General features: G+C 41.0%; 1 protein-coding gene across 1 annotated transcript; it reads left to right on the forward strand.

Moving 5' to 3' along the window:
- The first annotated feature begins 1,280 nt into the window (after positions 1 to 1,280).
- Positions 1,281 to 21,839, forward strand: LOC116410880. Its single transcript, XM_031902267.1, has 7 exons — positions 1,281 to 1,336; positions 19,592 to 19,674; positions 19,932 to 20,000; positions 20,676 to 20,744; positions 20,884 to 20,946; positions 21,468 to 21,527; positions 21,616 to 21,839. Exons 1-7 carry the CDS (start codon positions 1,281 to 1,283, stop codon positions 21,837 to 21,839), a joined length of 624 nt encoding a protein of 207 aa, XP_031758127.1.
- The last annotated feature ends 48 nt before the right edge of the window (positions 21,840 to 21,887 follow it).

Here is a 21,887-nt window from a genome sequence, read left to right on the forward strand (position 1 = left end):
ATTAATATTAGTTCTCTTTAGAAATAATTTTTACTGTGATGTAGATGTGAAATTCTAAGGGAAATTACAATTGGTCTGCATTTGATAATTGCAAAGAAGCAGAATTGGAAGACAAGTAAAATATAAAAAAAATAACTATAAAACAAAAATATGATCAATCTATGACATGCTAAAATTTAACTTAAAGGTGAACATTTAATGAAACTTAAAGGGGTGGTTATTTTATTACTTTATAGAATGCTTATTCCCTAGCTAATTTATAATTGGTTTCTAGTATTTTTTTTAAAAAATTTCTGAATTATTTGCCTCCATCTTCTGCCTCTTTCTGCTTTAAAATGAGGGTCATTGACCCCAGCAGCCAAATACTAAAGCTCTGTGAGTCTACATGTTTATTGCTATCATTATTTTTTTACTACTTCTTTTTCTATGCAGATCCTCACTATTCATATTTGTCTCTCATTCAATCCGCTGCCTGGTTGCTAGGACAATTAAGACACTAGCAAAAAAATAGCTGCTGATTTACCAAACTGGATAGATGTTGAACAAAAAGCTAAATAGCTGAAAAACCATAACAAATAAATATTGAAGACAAACTGCAAATTATCTAAGAATATCAATGTCTGCCTCATACTAAACATCAATTTAAAGCTGGACAACCCCTTTAAGTTTTCAGTCTAGAGTTTGTCCTGATAGGGGACATCTAGGGTATGTGACTTAGTACTTTTGGTGTCCACATTCAGTTGCATTTCTGTTTTCTATACAGCGTAAAAACCTCAATTAAAAAATATTATTCTAATAAATTAATTTAGTACTGATATATTCCTCATTAACTCCTTCCACCGATTATGATGTTGCACCAAGTAAAATTATAGATTTATAAAGAAGGTTTGTTTTACAAAGGCTTGCCTCCATCATATTCAGATCTGTACTCCAGTAAATGCTACTTCTATTTGTACTGGACATCACAGGATTAAATAAGATGTAATCCATGAAAAGTTGATTGGAGATGCCCATCTGGGACAGAGAGTGCCAGTGTGGAGTAGCAACAAAGTACAGAGTATGAAGAGAAGAGAGTGTGGTAGCATTGGGTACAGTGGTAGTGTGCAAAGCAATGTGAAAAGGACATTCAGTGTAGTAGCCACAGTATAGATGTGTTGGTCGCTGTGTGAAATTTAAAAAGTGTGAGTGAGGAAGAGTGTACTAAGGTGAAGAGCAGTCGTGTGCAGCAGTCTGATACTAGTATATAGAGCAAGGCGCTTTGTTCAGTGGGGAAGAGAGCGATGGAGGAATCACAGAATGATGGGAACAATGATAATCTAGACGAGGGAGCAGGAAAGTACAAAGCTGGGCATGATGAGCAGCAATTGATAGGGAAAAATAGAACATGGAACGGCAGAAAAGGTTTTATGTTACATATAATATGTTATTGTGTGGGACAGATGCCTCCAACACACACTGGAGTTTAGCGCTTTTACAATTGAGCAGATTGTCTCCCAATATGCCTACCTACAGTGGACGACATCAGGTTAATTCGATCGTTAAGCCCTCAGGTAAATAGTCGTAAACAGCAGGTATATGGGCCATCAGGCCGCATTAGTGAGCCAATGAGGTCCCCAATCCAACAGAAAAAACAAACTGCCCAATCAAAATTTGGATATTTTTAAAGGAGAAGGAAAGGCAAAGTCACTTAAGGGTGCCAAAATGTTAGGCACCCCCAAGTAACTTAGATCGCTTACCTTGTACCCCGGGCTGGTGCCCCTGTTAGGAAAAAACAGCCCCAGCCCGGGGTACCTGCAGCGCTTTCTTCTTCCTGCTTTGCGAGCGCTTCCTCCTTCCTGATCGCGCGCCCATGCGCAGTAGAGTGAAAAGTGTAGCTTTAACAGAGAAGTCGGCTTTTCACTCTACTGCGCATGCGCCTGTCCCGGACAATTGGCTGCAGCGCGAATAGGGAAGAAGGAAGCGCTCGCTCCAGGTGCCCTGGGCTGGTGCGGTTTTCTCCTAACAGGGGCACCAGCCTGGGGTACAAGGTAAGCGATTATAGTCACTTGGGGGTGCCTAACATTTTGGCTCCCCCGAATGACTTAGACTTTCCTTGTCCTTTAAATTTACATAATATACAAATAAACATCCCCCCAGGTCAGGTTATTAAGTTAATAAATTTGTGGGTACGGCTACCGTCCACTTATTCTGTATGATTAGTGCACTGCATGAAAGCTCAGTAATACCTGACAATGATTGTACATTGCTTGAGTTGGGTGATGAGTTTGGTAATATTTGCATATACATGTATAGTTCTTGTACAAGTGGCAGGAGTACCAAATATATGGATTCAGTTTCGCTGCATGCATGATAATTGCTTTGCTCTGAAGTAAATCCACTATGTTTTGTGCAACTTTGCTTCTTGTCCTGCAGACTGAAGAATCGCCACAAGTCTCTAATTTCTGTTTCAGAGTATAGAAACCTATGCCCAATTACTACAGAGATGCCCATGTTCAGCAGTGATGTATCCAGGAGGGGACAGACACGTAGTAACCCCCATGCCCTAACTCCTGCCCCATCCAGATGTGCAAGTTCTGGAGTAGTGACAGACACATGCTACCACCAGTGCTTGCTTATGTCTGCCAACACTTTCATCTGGTGCCAGGTTCAGAGTGCAGTTTGACCACAGCAGAGAGAAGTGTTGTTTGAGCTAGTAGGGAAGCCTTAGTGCTCATTCACTTACCTGGAATGTCCATAAGCTTCTATTGCTGTCCATAGTGGGCTGAGTCTTGTCATGCCAATATACAGAATGCTCCCTTATCTGAGCATTCCAAGCATAAGCTTCTATTGCTGTCCATAGTGGGCTGAGTCTTGTCATGCCAATATACAGAATGCTCCCTTATCTGAGCATTCCAAGCATAAGCTTCTATTGCTGTCCATAGTGGGCTGAGGCTTGTCATGCTGTATTTAGTGTCTAAATGAGGCAGTCTCCTCAACTCTAATGATTTGTTTGTGAATCCCCACTCTTGGCTCTACCAAAGCTGATCAGAAAACCCTGCGCTACACTGATGAGCCCCAAGAAGGGCGAAACCCGTCTGTAGTTGGGAATCTGATTGGCTATTATCCTGGCTTCTGCTTTAAAAACCCAGTGGGCGAGCATTAGCTATAGGATAAATCCATGTAAATGGGAATTTCTTAGAGTCCTTTGGAATTCATTCCCAGAATTCCTTTTGTTTAAAGTAATGACAGGAATTATATGATGCCAGAGAATGATTTGTGAAATTCAATGTTGAAATGTAAAATGGACTGAAACACTTTAAATCCATGTGAGCGCCATTCCTGTGTTGCTCAAAGACAGCGTTACATGATGATGCCCAGCCAGACACAGAAGTTGTAAGAGCAACACTAAAATTTTGGATAAATGATTGCAGTTAATTTTTTTCTACCTGCTGTATTCAGTGCATCCAGTTTGGTTGGATTACACAGGCGGATACTTAATTCTGTGACACTCACTGATTGCTATGCTAGGCTTTTGAGGAGTAAAGGAGAAGCCAGTAAAACATTGTGGAACAAGCAATGGACTAATACACCAATACAAAGTGCCCTTCTTGAAGTGACATGTTCTTGCTAGATTACACTCCATCACCTTCAGTCTCTCTGAAGTAACCTCAGAGAATATCATATTTTTATAATGTGCAGGTCTCTCTACTTGACCCAAGTGCTCAGAAACTGCCTTCATGTTTTGCATATCATGGTGGTAAAAAATGTAGGTGCTGCTGGGAACGATAGGGAGGCTCCTGGCTGTTAAATACGATTAAGGTACCAGCAGGTAAGCTGTGTGGCTAGAATGCTTACAAAGCAAAAGCTGGCTTGTTAGCCATTTACGAGGCCCATCATCATCAGAACACCACAGGGTGTCCTGCTCTTTTTTCTAATACTAATCCTAACATTACAGCATCTAGCAAGGGAAATCAGGCAAAGCTATTACTGGCATCAGAACAGATCCAGATATTATTGTACTGACATTTGTAGGCCCAGAAATATCCTTACAAACCATAACTGTATTCAGTGAAATATCCTACCAAGTGAACCAAAAGCAATCACAAGTATTACTGATTAAGAATTTGCCTTTTCTTCGGGAATCAAAACACCTACCTCTAATAACCTACCTTGGAGTGGAACAAGGAGATTCGTCTCAAAAAGCATTCAAAGTGACCTAGCCCAAACTGCTACATTAAAATACATTATATACATGGCATTTCAGTGTGGATTGTTATCATCGTGAAGAACTATGCTCTCAATTTATACATCCAATAAAAGTTAATAATACTAGCAGGCTAGGAGCAATACAAAGTGTGCCACAAATAGGGAGAGAAGTAGAAAGCACATATAGATGTAAGTGCAATAATACAAGATAACTAGAAAGGGAAGTTTGAGAACAAACTTCAAGTTGGTTTGAAAAAAAAAATCACTGAATGAAATCTGATCTGTTGTTGGCTCTGCCCAGTTTTTCTAACCTTGGACCACAGTTATATAGTAAAAATCACTGTGCAAATTTTGGGTTCCCTGGTTTAATAATGTGTCTGAATGGCAGCAATTTAAATTTCCCCACTGAAAGTCAATGAGTGACATCTGGTTGGTGGCTCTGCCCACTTTTTCTAACCTGGAACTGCAGTTACCCAGTGATTAACTCTGCAAAGTTTAGGGACCCTAGGATTAATAGTTGAAGAATGGCAGCAGTTTAATTTAAACCAATAAAAGTCAAAGTCAGCCAGTGACAAAAGTTTGGGCTCCCTGGCATAAATAGTGTGAGAATGACCTGAATGAAAATTTAATTGTTGAAATCTGATTGGCTGTTAGTGGCCCAACCCACTTTTTCTATTTGTTTTACTGCAGCCCCCCAGTGGCCAGCTGTAAAAAGTTTGGGGACATGTGTTTTGGAATGGTAGCAGTTAAAATGTCCCCACCGAAAGAAATGCAATTGACTGTTGGTGGCTCCGCCCATTTTGTTTAACCTTGAATAGGTAGTCACCCAGTGACTGACTGTGAAAAGTTTGGGAACCCTGACATAAATATTGTGAGAAAGGCAGCATTTTAAATTTAAACAAAAAAAAACCAATAGTTGAAGTCTGATTGGCTGTTGGTGGCTCCACCCACTTTTTCAAACCTAAAAATGCAGTTCCCTAGTGACACTGGTGTTAATACTGTTAAAATGGCAGGTTGAATTTCCCCCATTGAAAGTAGGTCAAATCTGATTGGCTGTTGGTGGCACCGCCCACGTTTTCTAACCACAGTTACCTGGTGACTAGCTTTGCAAAGTTTGTTGACCATAGTATTAATATTAAAAAAAATGTCAGCAGTTTACATTTAAATGAACGAGGCTATGGGTGAAATCTGATTGGCTATTGTTGGTTCTGCACACTTTTCTAAATGTGGAACATAGTCACCCAGTGACAAACTGCAAAGTTTGGGGACCCTGACATTAAGCAAGAATGGAAGCAGTTACAATTTCCCCATTTTTCAACAGTGACTGACTGTGCAAAGTTTGGGAACCCTGGCATCAAACCAATACAATTCAATAGGTGAAATCTGACCCCATGACTGTGTAATTCAAGTTTGGGGAGTGTAGCCTCAAAGCTGTAAGATTGGCAGCAGTTTCAATTTCCCCATTAAAGTCAATGGGTGAAATTTGATGTTGTTGATTGGTGTTGTACCCCTAAAACTGCAGGAGGAGTAGCGTTTAGAAAATGGGGGGCACTAAGAAGTTTAGAAAATGGGGGGCACTAAGAAGCGGAAGAATAAGCTGAAGTCGAAGAACAGTATGTAGGGTTTTTCAAACTAACATAATATGGTGAGAATAACAGCAGTTCTTAGAAAATCTCAGTTGTTCCCATGTACACGCTATGATAATAACAAACAATGGAGGGAGACCTGGGTGCTGTTCCCTGAGCAGTTTGTGCTGTGCCGGGCATAAAGATTTCCGCTATATACATTTTGCAGCCTTGAAAACACTTTACTAATTTTTGTGTATATGTGTTTTTTATTATTAACAAAATAAATTGTGATTTTACACTAGAACAATGGTGGTTTCTAGTTTTGGATAGTTTATAGTCAGTGAGCCAGTCACTATTGAACTCCAGTGTGTGTTGCAGGCACTCTGTCCCACACTATATAACATATTATATTATATGTTACATAAATCCTTTTCTGCTGTTCCATGTTCTTTTCTTCCCTACCAATTGCTGCTCATCATGCCCAGCTTTGTGCTTCCCTGTGACACTACCTCATCTACATTCACATTCTTCCCCCCATTCTGTGATCCCTCCATCGCACATGTCTGCTCTTCGCCTGGGCACACTCAACACTGGCTGCTACACTGAATGGCTTTTCCACATTGTTTTGCACTGTACCCAATGGTATCACTCCCTTCCCTTCATACTCTGTACTTTGTTGCTAATTCACACTGGCACTCTCTGTCCCGGATGGGCATCTCCAATCATCTTTTCATCTTATTTAATGCTGTGATGCCCGCTCTCTGCCCTACACTGTAACATTCTGCTTTACAACATTACTGTTTACCCCACAACCCTACTGCACCTCTTTCACACACTGCTTCACTCTGTATTACCCATCCACATACTCTCCAGTGCTACTGCAGTCTATGCCTTTTACACTCTCCCCATCACATTGTCCAACCCTTTGGCAAATTCTGATCCAGGCTGCCACACTTTGCACCATGTTCACACTTTGCTCATGCTTTCTGCTCCATGTTTAACACTTCTGTATCTGTTGCTGCATTCCTTATGGTAACATACCCTGTACTCTGCTCCACTTTTTTCTTTATGTTACCAAACTACTGTTTTCACATCACACTTAAATATTTGACTGCACCCCCTTTCTTTTTGTTTCTTCTCTCATAACCTGCTCTTCTGTTCTTGTGCCATCCTCTGCTCTCAGCTAGTTACTGATGCCTTTTGCCTCACACACTGTCCCTCCCTTGCACTATGTTATAGTAGGAAAAGTTATGCAGCCATGTAAATCCTCTGGTAATGAGGGATGGAACTGTTCTAGCCTATATAATGGAGGGATGATAATCACAAGCACTTTTAAGACCATACCCACAATGGTTGGTGCTCACTGCAGGGATATCACCTATCACTCACATGCAAAATGATGTCAGATTAAGCCACACTCTGAAATCCATATGGCTCCTCCTTCCCTGTGGATAGCACAGCAACTCCCAGCACACCTTAGGGACCATATAATGACTATTTACAAATGCTAACAAACTCCCAGAACAAACCCCTGCCAGGTTCATTTCCTACAAGCAGCATAAGTCAGGCAGAGTATGGCATACACAGGCAGCACAGGGTAGGCAAAGTATGGCACACACAGGCAGCGTAGGGCAGGCAGAGTATGGCACACACAGGCAGCATAGGGCAGGCAGAGTATGGCACACACAGGCAGCGTAGGGCAGGCAGAGTATTGCACACACAGGCAGCATAGGGCAGGCTGTTAGTGGCCCAACCCACTTTTTCTATTTTTGAACTGCAGCCCCCCAATGACCAACATTGCAAAGTTTGTGGACGCAGGAATAAAAATCGTGGGATTGACAGCATTTTTCATTTCACCATTGAAAGTAAATATGTGAGATGTGATTGGCTATTTCTAACGTTGAACCACAAATACCCGGTGACTAAATTTGCAGGGTTTAAACCCCTGGATTTCATACTTAAATAATGGCATCACTTTAAATATAAACCAATGAAATTTAATGGGTGGAAATGGATTGGCTGTTGGTGGCTCCACCCACTTTTTCTAACCTTTAACCTTAGTAACCTTATTAATATTTAAAGAATATCAGCAGTTTAAATTTAAACCAATGAAAGTCTATAGGTGAAATCTGATTTTCTGTTGTTGGCGCCGGCCACTTTTCTAAATTTGGGACATAGTCACCCAGTGACAAACTGTGCAAAGTTTGGGGACCCTGGCATTAAACCAGTAAAATTCAATAGGTAAAATCGGATTGGCTGTTGGTGGCTCCGCCCACTTTTTCTAACCTTGAACCGCAGTTACCTGGTGCCTAACTCTACAAGGTTTGGAGACCCCGGTGTTATTATTGTGAGAATGGCAGCAGGTTGAATTTCCGCCACTGAAAGTCAAAAGGTCAAAAATCTGAATGGCTGTTCATAGCTCCACCCACTTTTGGGCATGCAACAATCATCATATATTCATTCAGGCTGACCCCATGAGTAGGTGATTTAAGTTTGGGGAGTGTAGCCTCAAAGCTGTAAGATTGGCAGCACTTTTAATTTCCCCATAAAAGTCAATGGGTGAAATTTCATTGGCTGTTCACAGCTCCGCCCACTTTTGGGTATCCAACAATCATCATATTTTCATTCAGGCTGACCCCATGACTATGTGATTTAAGTTTGGGGAGTGTGGCCTCAAAGCTGTAAGATTTGCATCAGTTTCAATTTCCCCATTAAAGTCAATGGGTGACATTTGATTGGCTGTTGTTGGCCCCTCCCACTTTGGGTCATCCAATAAATGTCGCTGTTTCATTTGGGGTGACCCCATGATTATGTTATTCAAGTTTGGGGGGTGTAGCTTCTAAGCTATAAGTGTGGCAGCAGTTTGAAAACCTTCCCTGTCAAAGTCAATGGGAAAATTGGGGGGTTCAGAGCGGCGCCACAAAAATACGGGGGGGCCGGATTCCTTAGAAAAGCACAAGCAACCTGCTCCGCTATAGGGTGAAGATGTGTGGGGAGACAGCTAACACATTCTCTTCACCTTTGTATGTAGTGGGACTACACCTCATGTAGTAAGTTACAATATGTGCTATTAATACACAGTGATGCCAACCATGAGGGAGAACAGATAATCCTGTTCCCCATAAACCATTTTTTCCTAACCAGGGTACAGGGTAACCTTGATGGTATCATTAGGAAGCATATGCTTTTCTCATAGCAAATATAAAGGCTCATTTAAGAAAGTAGCAAATGGTGCACAGAGCATTTTTGTGACACTAATTGTGGGGTTTTTTGCTGATATTTTTTCACAAAATATTGCAGCCATGAAAGGGCACATTTGCATGTGTTCCACAATACTCACACTAATAAGCCACTAATCGGCCAACCTTTTCAATGGGTATGGTGTCGCTTCTGGCACCAATGTACTCTTGTGTGACGTGCAAACTACTTGGGGCAAGTCAGTAGTGGCTACCCTCAGTGAACCCTGAAACTACAGATAATGGCCCTGTTATCCAGAATGCTTGGGACCTGAGGGTTTCTGGATAAGGGATCTTTCTGTACAAGCTGTTTTATTATTACAGGGAAAAAAGGAAATCTTTTTTAATAATTAGAATTATTTGCTTATAATGGAGTCAATGGGAGATGGGCTTCCTTTAAATAGGAATGGGTTTCCGCAAAATGGATCCCATACTGGTACTGCCACATCCATGCTGACTGTAATTCCAGGGTTCCCTAGAGCAAATGCACACTATTCCCTATATATTCTGGTTTTATGGATCTGGTTTTGTAATCCATGCATTATGGGATGGTCCCTAAATGATCTCCCTGTACATCTTTATGTCTTCATCCCCTTCCATTGAACACAACCTCAAAGTCCTAGAAACTGTTATTTGTACCTTTGTACTCAGTACCCTGCTGGTATCTCTGAAAAGTTTCTTTGGCGTAAAGGTGCCCCATTAACCCTTTCAATGCTACAACATTGCTAATGTAGGGACCCATAGGGTTAAATGCCCTATGGAGTGAATCCCTACTTCTCACATAGCTTCCCTTTTTACTGGGCAGAAGCCTTTGTAACAATTTATAGTTTGCCTTATGCCCATAGGGTTAGGTAGGATGACCGCTCCCCTTGCAGACTGATAAAGTGTCTAGCAAGGAGGAGTGGCTCCCTGTTTGGCTGCCTTCTGACTCTCAAGGAACAACTCCATTGAGCCTGGGATCAGAATAGGCCCCAGTAAAGCCACCTGCCCTAAAGTAGCCCCTTGGTGCTCTAGTGAAGTCGGGGACAGGGCCCCGTGAATGAGGTGAAGTTAGTGATAGGATTAATCCTGTTATAGCATGCGCTAGGAAGTGTGATATAGTTAAGGTTATCTAGTAAGAGCAGCTGTGGCTCCAACATAGGAGAAAGTAAGGGTTTAGCATACCCCAGGCTCTGTTGCCTTGCTGTAGGGACCGCAGTTCAGACACAGGTATCAGGCTATTATCTACCCCTGAACCACCATTGGCTGTAGGGATCCGGCCCAGTAAAAGGTATTCATCCGTGGGATTCCAAGCTATCAGTCTTACCTATCTCCGCTGTGTTGCTGCACTGTTTCTGTGTTTCACAACTGCCACTAACCACTGTGATAATCTACCTCAACTATTGTGAGTATAACCCTGCTTCAACCTTGTCTGTGATAATAAACTGTTCTACAGTTATTCATTAAGAACCTTCTGGCATCCTATTTGACACATCTGCACCACACAGCCCTTGTGAGTTGTAGTTACACCACAACCTCAGCTCCATTACTATCTATTCTCTGCAGAATATATACCCTTCCTGCGAAAGAGAGTCCCAATGTGCCCCATACTCTATCCATAGCCTGGGATATAAGTGCTTTTTAGCCAAAAAGGGGTTACACTACTTTCGCATTACAACCTCTTTTCATACCTTAATAAGTTATTTTTATTATTATTACATCACATATTTATAATGCACCAACATATTCCACAGAGTGGTACGATAGGTGATCTTCCTTCTTGCAATGTTACGGCACACCAAAGGAAGTATCAGATGGTCAAAAAGATTTTTGTATGGGTCTCTGATCTGTCTATAGAAATGTCCCCTTTGAGTACAGTACTAACTAGAAAGGGAAGTTTGAGAACAAACTTCATGTCGGGTTGAAAAACGTGAAGTCACTGAATGAAATCTGATCTGTTGTTGGCTCCGCCTACTTTTTCTAACCTTGGACCACAGTTATATAGTAAAAAAACACTGCAAATTTGGTGACCCTGGTTTTAATAGTGTCTGAATAACAACATTTAACTTATATTTGCCTATTTGTGTCTGTAAGTTACCCATATAGATTGTAAGCTCTACGGGGCAGGGACCTCCATCCTCTTGTGCCTTTGACTCTTAACTTATTGCAACTGTATCTTGTATTTATTTGTATTTATTGTTATACTTTGTATTTATCTATTATCTTATTAACCCCCTGTTTGTATTAATGTATTCTACTGTATAGTGCTGCATACATAAGTAGCGCATTATAAATAAAAATATACATACATACATTTTAAATTTCCCCACTGAAAGTCAACAAGTGGCATCTGATTGGTAGTTAGTGGAACTGCAGTTACCCAGTGACTAACTCTGCAAAGTTCAGGGACCCTAGGATTAATAGTTTAAGAATGGCAGCAGTTTAGATTTAAACCAATAATAGTCAATAAGTAAATTGTGGTTGGTGGGTGTGCCCACTTTTGTGACAAACAGTGGGCACCGTGACATAGTGTGAGAATGACAGCATTTTATATTTAAACCAATAAAATTCAATGGATGGAATCTGATTGGCTGTTACTGGCCCAACCCACTTTTCCTATTTTTGAACTGCAGTCCCCCAGTGACCAGCTTTGCAAAGTTTGGGGACTCAGGCATAAAAGTTGTGAGACTGACTGCATTTTACACTTCACCATTGAAAGTAAATAGGTGAAATGTGATTGGTTGATGGTGGCAATGCCCACTTTTGTCTAGCTTTGAACGGCAAATACCCAGTGACTAACTCTGGAAAGTTTAACAACCCTGGAATTAATACTTAAATAAAGGCATCAGTTTAAATATAAACCAATGAAATGTAATGGGTGGAAATGGATTGGCTGTTGGTGGCTCCACCCACTTGTTATAACCCTGAATATGTAGTCATCCAGTGACTGACTGTGCAAAGTTTGGGAACCCTGACATAAATAGTGTGAGAAAGGCAGCAATTTAAATTTAAACAAAAAAAAATTCAATAGGTGAAGTTTGATTGGCTGTTGGTCTCTCCACCCACTTTTTAAAACCCAAAAATGCAGTCCCCTAGTGACCCTGGTGTTAATACTGTGAGAATGGCAGCAGGTTGAATTTTCCCATTGAAAATCTGTAACTCTGAAAATCTGTAACTCTGAATCGCAGTTACCTGGTGAGTAGTTCTGCAAAGTTTGGGGACCTTAGTATTAATATTTAAACAATGGCAGCAGAGTAAATGTAAACATATGAAGTCTATAGATGAGATCTGATTGGCTGTTGTTGGCCCCGCCCACTTTTCTAAACTTGGAACATAGTCACCCAGTGACAAACTGTGCAAAGGTTGGGGACCCTTACATTTGACTTTTGGTGGCCCTGCCCACTTTTTCTAACCTTGAGTACGAAATCACCCAGTTACTGACTGTGCAAAGTTTGGGAACCCCTGGCATCAAACCAATAAAATTCAGTAGGTGAAATCTGATTGGCTGTTGAAGGCTCCACCCACTTTTTAAAACCCAAAAATGCAGTCCTCTAGAGACCCTGGTGTTAATACTGTGAGAATGGCAGCAGCTTGAATTTTCCCAGTAAAAATCAATAGTTAAAATCTGATTGGCTGTTGGTGGCTTCACCTGCTTTAAAAAAATAAACAAAAAAAAAACTTGGATGTGTAGTCACCCAGTGACTGACTGTGCAAAGTTTTGGAACTCTGGCATCAAACCAATTAAAATCAATAGGTGAAATTTGTTTGGCTGTTGGCGCCGCCCACTTTTCAAACCTAAAATTGCAGTCCCCTAGTGACCAAGTGTGAAAAGTTTGGGGACCCTGGTGTTAATACTGGGAGAACGGCAGCAGTTTGAATTCAATAGGTAAAATCTGATTGGCTGTTGGTGGCTCCGCCCACTTTTTGTAACCTTGAACTGCAGTTACCTGGTGCCTAACCCTGCAAAGTTTGGGGACCCCAGTGTTATTACTGTGAGAATGGCAGCAGGCTGAATTTCTGCCAAGTCAATAGGTAAAATCTGATTGGCTGTTCACAGCTCCTCCCACTTTTGGGCATCCAACAATCATCATATTTTCATTTAGGCTGACGCCATGACTGTGTGATTCAAGTTTGGGGAGCGTAGCCTCAAAGCTATAAGATTGGCAGCAGTTTCAATTTGGGTGAAATTTGATTGGCCCCTCCCACGTTGGGGGTCATCAAAAAAATGTCGCTGTTTCATTCGGGGTGACCCCATGATTATGTTATTCAAGTTTGGGGGCTGTAGCTTCAAAGCTGTAAGTGTGGCAGCAGTTTGAAAATCTTCCCTGTCAAAGTTACCTGGCTCCGCCCACTTTCTCTAACCTTGGACCACAGTTATACAGTAAAAACCACTGTGCAAAGTTTGGGGACCCTGGTTTTAATAGTGTCTGAATGGCAGCAACTTAAATTTCCCCACTGAAAGTCAATGAGTGATATCTGATTGGCGGTTGGTGGCTCCACCCCCTTTTTCTAACCTGGAACTGCAGTTACCCAGTGACTAATTCTGCAAAGTTTAGGGACCCTAGGATTAATAGTTAAAGAACAGCAGCAGTTAAAATTTAAACCAATAAAAGTCAATAGGTGAATTGTGATTGGTGGTTTCGCCCCCTTTTTCTAACCTTGAGTGGAAGTCACCCAGTGACAAACAGTGGGCACTCTGGCATAAATAGTGTGAGAATGAGAGCATTTTAAATTTAAACCAATAAAATTCAATGGATGAAATCTTATTCGCTGTTAGTGGCCCAACCCACTTTTCCTATTTTTGAACTGCAGTTCCTTAGTGACCAACCCTGCAAAATTTGGGGATTCAGGCATAAAAATTGTGAGACTGACAGCATTTAACACTTCACCATTGAAAGTAAATAGGTGAAATGTGATTGGCTGTTGGTGGCTCCGCCCACTTTTTTTTTTTTTCCCCCCTCCAAACTTTGAACGGCAAATACCCAATGACTCTGGAAACTTTAACAACCCTGGAATTAATATTTAAATAATGGCATCAGTTTAAATATAAACCAATGAAATATAATAGGTGGAAATGGATTTGCTATTGGTGGCTCCTCCCACTTGTTCTAACCTTGAATATGTAGTCATCCAGTGAAGTTTGGGAACCCTGACATAAATAGTGTGAGAAAAGCAGCATTTTAAATTTAAACCAAAAAAATTCAATAGGTGAAGTCTGATTGGCTGTTGGTGGCTCCACCCACTTTTTAAAACCTAAAAATGCAGTCCCCTACTGACCCTGGTGTTAATACTGTCAGAATGCAGTAGGTTGAATTTCCGCATTGAAAATCAATAGTTAAAATCTGATTGACTGTTGGTGGCTCCACCCACTTTTTCTAACTCTGAACTGCAGTTACCAGGTGACTAGCTCTGCAACGTTTGGAGACATTAGTATTTAAGAATGGCAGCAGTTTAAATTTAAACATATGAAGTCTATAGGTGAAATCTAATTGGCTGTTGTTGGCCCCGCCCACTTTTTTAAACTTGGAACATAGTCACCCAGTGACAAACTGTGCAAAGTTTGGGGACCCTGACATTAAAGATGTGAGAATGGCAGCAGTTAAAATTTCCTTACTGAAATCAATGAAAGAAATGTGATTGGCTTTTTGGCGGCCCCTCCCACTTTTTCTAGCCTTGAGTACGAAGTCACGCAGTGAGTGTGCAAATTTTGCGAACCCTAGCATCAAACCAATAAAATTCAATAGGTGAAATCTGATTGGCTATTGGTGGCCCCGCCCACCTTTTCAAAACTAAAACTGCAGTCCCCTAGTGACCAACTGTGAAAAGTTTGGGGACCCTGGTGTTAATACTGTGAGAATGGCAGCAGGTTGATTTTCCCCATTTAGAGTCAATAGGCAAAATCTGATTGGCTGTTGGTGGCTCCACCCACTTACAAAAATACAAAAAACCTTAAATGCGTAGTCACCCAGTGTCTGACTATGCAAAGTTTGGGAACCCTGGCAACAAACCAATAAAAATCAGTAGGTAAAATCTGATTGGTTGTTGGTGGCTCTGCCCACTTTTCAAAACTAAAGCTGCAGTCCCCTAGTGACCAACTGTGAAAAGTTTGGGGACCCTGGTGTTAATTCTGTCAGAATGGTAGAAGATTGAATTTCCCCATTGAAAGTCAATAGGTAAACTCTGATTGGCTGTTGGTGGCTCCGCCCACTTTTGAGGATCCAGCACTCATCATATTTTCATTCAGGCTGAACCCATGACTGTGTGATTCAAGTTTGGGGAGTGTAGCCTCAAAGCTGTAAGATTGGCAGAAGTTTCAATTTCCCCATAAAAGTCAATGGGTAAAATTTGATTGGCTGTTGTTGGCCCCTCCCACTTTGTGGGTTTTTTTTGTTTTTTTTTTTAAACTTGAATGCGTAGTCACCCAGTGACTGACTGTGCAAAGTTTGGAAACCCTGGCATCAAACCAATAATAATCAATAAGTGAAATTTGATAGGCTGTTGGTGGCTCCGCCCACTTTTCAAAACTAAAACTGCAGTCCCCTAGTGACCAAGTGTAAAAAGTTTGGGGACCCTGGTGTTAATACTGTGAGACTGGCAGCAGGTTAAATTTCTGCCAAATCAATAGGTAAAATCTGATTGGCTGTTCACAGCCCCGCCCACTTTTGGGCATCCAATAATCATCCTATTTTCATTCAGGCTGAGCCCATGACTATGTGATTCAAGTTTGGGGAGTGTAGCCTCAAAGCTGTAAGTGCGGCAGCAGTTTCAATTTCCCCATTAAAGTCAATGATTAAAATTTGATTGGCTGTTGTTGGCCCCTCCCACTTTGGGGTCATCCAACAAATGTTGCTGCTTCATTCGGGGTGACCCCATGATTATGTTATTCAAGTTTGGGGGGTGTAGCTTTAAAGCTTTGAGTGTGGCAGTAGTTTGAAAATCTTCCCTGTCAAAGTCAATGGGAAAATTGGGGTGTTCGGAGGGGCGCCACAAAAAGACGGGGGGCGCAATCGCTTAGAAAAGCACAAGCAACCTGCTCCGCTATAGGGCGAAGAAGTGTGGGGAGTTTGGGTGTTGTACCCATAAACTGTAGGAGGAGTAGTGTTTAGAAAATGGGGGGCGCTAAGAAGAAGAAGAAGAAGCGGAAGAATAAGCTAAAGTCGAAGAACAGTCTGTTGGGGTTTTCAACCCAACATAACTAGAAAGGGAAGTTTGAGAACAAACTTCATGTTGGGTTGAAAAACATGAAGTCACTGAATGGGCTCTGCCCACTTTCTCTAGCCTTGGACCTTGGTTATACAGTAAAAACCACTGTGCAAAGTTTTGGGACTCTGGTTTTAATAGTGTCTGAATGGCAGCAACTTAAATTTCCCCACTGAAAGTCAACAACATCTGATTGGCGGTAGTGGCGGTGGTAACTCCACCCCCTTTTTCTAACCTGGAACTGCAGTTACCCAGTGACTAATTCTGCGAAGTTTAGGGGCCCTAGGATTAATAGTTACAGAACGGCACCAATTAAAATTTAAACCAATAAAAGTCAATAGGTGAATTGTGATTGGTGGTTCCGCCCACTTTTTCTAACCTTGAGTCAAAGTCACCCAGTGGCAAACAGTGGGCACCCTGGCATAAATAGTTTGAGAATGACAGCATTTTAAATTTAAACCAATAAAATTCAATGGATGAAATCTGATTGGCTGTTAGTGGCCCAACCCACTTTTCCTATTTTTGAACTGCAGTACCCCAGTGACCAACATTGCAAATTTTGGGGACTCAGGCATTCATTGTGAGACTGACAGCATTTTACACTTCACCATTGAAAGTAAATAGGTGAAATGTTATTGGCTGTTGGTGGCTCCGCCCACTTTTTTCTAACTTTGAATGGAAAATACCCAGTGACTAACTCTGGAAACTTTAACAACCCTGGAATTAATATTTAAATAACAGCATCAGTTTAAATATCAACCAATGAAATATAATGGGTGGAAATGGATTGGCTGTTGGTGGCTCCTCCCACTTGTTTGGGAACCCTGACATAAATAGTGTGAGCAAAGCAACATTTTAAATATAAACCAAAACAATTCAATAGGTGAAGTCTGATTGGCTGTTGGTGGCTCCACCCACTTTTTAAAACCTACAAATGCAGTTCCCTAGTAACCCTGGTGTTAATACTGTGAGAATGGCAGCAGGTTGAATTTCCCATTGAAAATCAATAGGTAAAATCTGATTGGCTGTTGTTGGCTCCACCCACTTTTTCTAACTCTGAACTGCAGTTACCAGGTGACTAGCTCTGCAAAGTTTGAAGACATTAGTATTAATATTAAAAGAATGGCCGCAGTTTAAATTTAAACATATGAAGTCTATAGGTGAAATCTAATTGGTTGTTGTTGGCCCCACCCACTTTTCTCAACTTGGAACATAGTCACCTAGTGACAAACTGTGCAAAGTTTGGGGACCCTGACATTAAACATGTGAGAATGGCAGCAGTTAAAGTTTTCCCACTGAAAACAATGAAAGAAATGTGATTGGCTTTTGGCGGCCCCGCCCACTTTTTCTAACCTTGAGTACAAAGTCCCGCAGTGACTGACTGTGCAAAGTTTGCGAACTCTGGCATCAAACCAATAAAATTCAATAGGTGAAATCTGATTGGCTGTTGGTGGCCCCGCCCACTTTTTCAAAACTAAAACTGTAGTACTCTAGCGACCAACTGGGGACCCTGGTGTTAATACTGTGAGAATGGCAGCAGGTTGAATTTCCCCATTTAGAGTCAATAGGTAAAATCTGATTGGCTGTTGGTGGCTCCACCCACTTACAAAAATACAAAAAACCTTAAATGCATAGTCACCCAGTGTCTGACTATGCAAAGTTTGGGAAGCCTGGCAACAAACCAATAAAAATCAGTAGGTGAAATCTGATTGGTTGTTGGTGGCTCCGCCCACTTTTCAAAACTAAAATTGCAGTCCCCTAGTGACCAACTGTGAAAAGTTTGGGGACCCTGGGGTTAATACTGTGAGAATGGCAGCAGGTTGGATTTCCCCATTGAAAGTCAATAGATAAACTCTGATTGGCTTTTGGTGGCTCCGCCCACTTTTTCTTACCTTGAACCACAGTTACCTGGTGCCTAACTCTGCAAAGTTTTGGGACCCCAGTGTTATTACTGTGAGAATGGCAGCAGGTTGGATTTCTGCCAAGTCAATAGGTAAAATCTGATTGGCTGTTCACATCTCCGCCCACTTTTGGGCATCCAACAATCATCATATTTTCATACAGGCTGAGCCCATGACTATGTGATTCAAGTTTGGGGAGTGTAGCCTCAAAGCTGTAAGTTTGGCAGCAGTTTCAATTTCCCCATAAAAGTCAATGGGTACAATATGATTGGCTGCTGTTGGCCCCTCCCACTTTGCAGGTTTAAAAAAAAAAACCTGAATGCGTAGTCACCCAGTGACTGACTGTGCAAAGTTTGGAAAATCTGGCATCAAACCAATAAAAATCAATAGGTGAAATTTGATTGGCTGTTGGTGGCTCCGCCCACTTTCCAAAACTTAAACTGCAGTCCCCTAGTGACCAAGTGTAAAAAGTTTGGGGTGAGAATGGCAGCAGGTTGAATTTCCGTCAAATCAATAGGTAAAATCTGATTGGTGGTTCACAGCTCCGCCCACTTTTGGGCATCCAATAATCATCCTATTTTCATTCAGGCTGACCCCATGACTATGTGATTCAAGTTTGGGGAGTGTCGCCTCAAAGCTGTAAGATTGGCAGCAGTTTCAATTTCCCCATTAAAGTCAATGATTAAAATTTGATTGGCTGTTGTTGGCCCCTCCCACATTGGGGTCATCAACAAATGTTGCTGCTTCATTCGGGGTGACCCCATGATTATGTTATTCAAGTTTGGGGGGTGTAGCTTTAAAGCTTTGAGTGTGGCAGCAGTTTGAAAATCTTCCCTGTCAAAGTCAATGGGAAAATTGTGGGGTTCGGAGCGGCGCCACAAAAAGACGGGGGGCCGGATCGCTTAGAAAAGCACAAGCAACCTGCTCCGCTATAGGGCGAAGATGTGTGGGGAGTTTGGGTGTTGTACCCCTAAAACTGTAGGAGGAGTAGCGTTTAGAAAATGGGGGGCGCTAAGAAGAAGAAGAAGAAGAAGCGGAAGGATAAGCTGAAGTCAAAGAACAGGAGGTTGGGTTTTCAACCCAACATAATAATATGATTGTGAATGAAATCACAAAGAACCTTGAGCTGGTCATGTGACACTGATGAATTCACAGTGGATGACATCACAATGAATCTTGAGGGGAGCTTACAGTGAGTGGCACAACAATGAATTCGACCATTATGACATCACAGTGTATGGTGTGATTATGAGATAAGGTTATCTGGGCTTCCCAGAGATCTGCTCATTTAGAGAACGACAAGCCATGGAGATATCCATGACTTGTTTTATCTCAGTATTAATTTTTTTATTATTAATATCTAAACAATCAGGTACTGATATTATTTTACTTTATTTTAGATAAAAATAGAATTGATTTACTGGTTATTTTTATCCTTATTTGTAAATGATGTTACACTGGGGTTGAATCATTCAATTTTAAAGGCAATGATGAATTTTTTAACCCTTGCCAAATTCTAAAGACATTTTTTTTTTCCCAATACAGGAGCTAGTAAATTTTATACAGAAGAGGATACCGATAAAAGACAGGTAGAAAAAGTTACAGGTAAGATTTATTTAGCGCCAGTTCAGTGTGTGTCGATTTACGTTGGTGTGTTGCTAGGTGGCACGTGTGTATCAAGCACATTTTAAAATGGATGTTGAGCAAATTCTGTTCCAACACTCGCTCTATGTAGCGCCCTCTCTTCCCCTAATGAGTATTTAAAGACTGATAATGGGATTTATTTCACATGACAACAAATAGCTGTAAGTCTAAACCATGGTTTTTGCTGAATCTCTGATGAGATGTTTTTCCCAATACAGAATCGAGACATTTCTATGTTGAGGAGGAGACAACTGTGAAAACGGAATTTGTGCCGGAAGTTGTGACAGGTAAAATTCAAATCAGTTTAGCGTGTAGAGAGCACCTCAGTGTTACCATGCAGTACATTACACACGTTTCAGATTGTGTGTTGAGCAAATCATAATCCTTTATTCACTACATGTAGATCTATGTCTGCTCCTATGCTTTCACTTGAACTATGCATTGATCTATATAACACTCACCCATCCAATTTAGCTGTACCCAGAACCCAACAAGAATAAATATTATAATAATAAATAAGCAGAATAAAGAATTCCCCAATTATTATACTGCAAATTAGCTTATGAGAGCAATATATATATATACCCATACAAGCCAAGGATGTAAGACTTGATATGCTACTTTTATTTGTGATTTGTTTATTCAGTCGATCCATGCAGTGAAGCATTCTTACAGTTGATACTGCTGATTGACATTACTCTATATATATATCAGTCCTTGCAGTATCTGCACCTAATGCAAAAATATATACCTCACGGGGTGCACAGCCAAGTTTGACTATTCACAGTAAATATTTCACGACCTGTAAAATTATCACAAGTTTATTGCGAACACATTGTATAAAAATAACCCACTGTATTGGTCCTCAACAAGACCTTTCTTAATGTCCTGTTGAGGACTGAGACGTCACATTATTTTTAATCTGACGTTTAATCCTTTATTTTGCTTTCTATTTCTTATAGAAACAAGTGTTACATTTGAAACATCCACTGTGTCATCAACAACAGCAGAGTTAGTGACATCAGTGCCCGGTAAGTACAGACAGATGTTAGATACACTAGTATGGGGAACATCAGCATAACAGCAGTTTCATCATTTTTATTATTATTTCATTCATCAATTTGTAAACAAGTTTTACAATAAATCCTTTATTTTGCATTATTTTAATAGAAACAACATCTGAGACATCCACTCTATCATCGACAACAGCAGAATCAGTGACATCAGTGCCTGGTAAGTACAGTCAGACGCTGGATAAACTAGAATACTGCTCCAATTGTAAATAACCTGAGCACTCAGAACTGGTATCCGCTAATGATTTATAAACTTTCTTTCTGCTCATCCCTTAAACAACAATTATGAAATTAATCCCCAGTAATCAGGCCCGGGCCTAGGGTGGCAGAAATTTAGGGGCAGCATGCACTGACATTGTGCTTGCATACGGAACAATGGGGACCGGACGTGCAGAAACTTTAGTGCGTCCTCTCCCCAATGCTCAGTATGAGTTAAGTGGCACGCATGCATGCGGGAAGGGGGGGTCGAGGTGGGGAGGGTGGCGAAAGGGAGCGGCCTCGATGTGCCCTATTTTGCCAGTAATGATAATGCAATTTACCATAAAAGGACAATATATATTTCTATTTCTGCTTGATGTGCCTTTTCAGTTTTTTTCTTTTCAATCAAATCAGGAATCATGTTTGCAATATAATTTCATGGCACATTCAAAAAGGTTAATCCTTTTGCATTATCTCCCATAGATACAACTACTATAACTGAAGGACCAGCTGTTTTAGAAAAAACCACGGTATCAGTTGCTGGTAAGTAAATATATATATTTTGTGACGTTACACCACATTTTGGCAAGTAGCCTGCTGAGCTCTCTATAATGTTGCTTTTCCTCAACAGAAGCAAATACAGATGATGGTGACTTGAATGAGGACACCATTAAGAAGACCTTGGTTCCATCTGATCAATTTGCAGAAATGGAAGGCAAGTACTATTTACTACATGTAATACTGCCCTCATGTAATCTACTCAGCTGTAATGTTTGCCTACTAAAGCAACACTACTTAGCTCTCATTCACATTACACACGTCCATCCAGTTAGTTTGGTTCTACTGAAAGGATGAAAGTATCCAACTCTTATTTATTGGGAGTTTAACATCTTTAAACCCAAA

This window comes from Xenopus tropicalis, chromosome 5 (assembly GCF_000004195.4).
Source record: "Xenopus tropicalis strain Nigerian chromosome 5, UCB_Xtro_10.0, whole genome shotgun sequence".
In the NCBI taxonomy this organism is placed as follows: domain Eukaryota; kingdom Metazoa; phylum Chordata; class Amphibia; order Anura; family Pipidae; genus Xenopus; species Xenopus tropicalis.

What these genes read in the sequence shown, in the direction of transcription:
- LOC116410880 (XM_031902267.1), top strand. Translation starts at nt 1,281, where the DNA reads ATGGAGGAATCACAGAATGATGGGAACAATGATAATCTAGACGAGGGA. An exon ending in CTAGACGAGGGAGCAGGAAA is followed by an intron (nt 1,337 to 19,591) that starts GTACAAAGCTGG and finishes CAAATTCTAAAG; the next exon opens with ACATTTTTTTTTTCCCAATA. An exon ending in ATCAGTGACATCAGTGCCTG is followed by an intron (nt 20,947 to 21,467) that starts GTAAGTACAGTC and finishes TATCTCCCATAG; the next exon opens with ATACAACTACTATAACTGAA.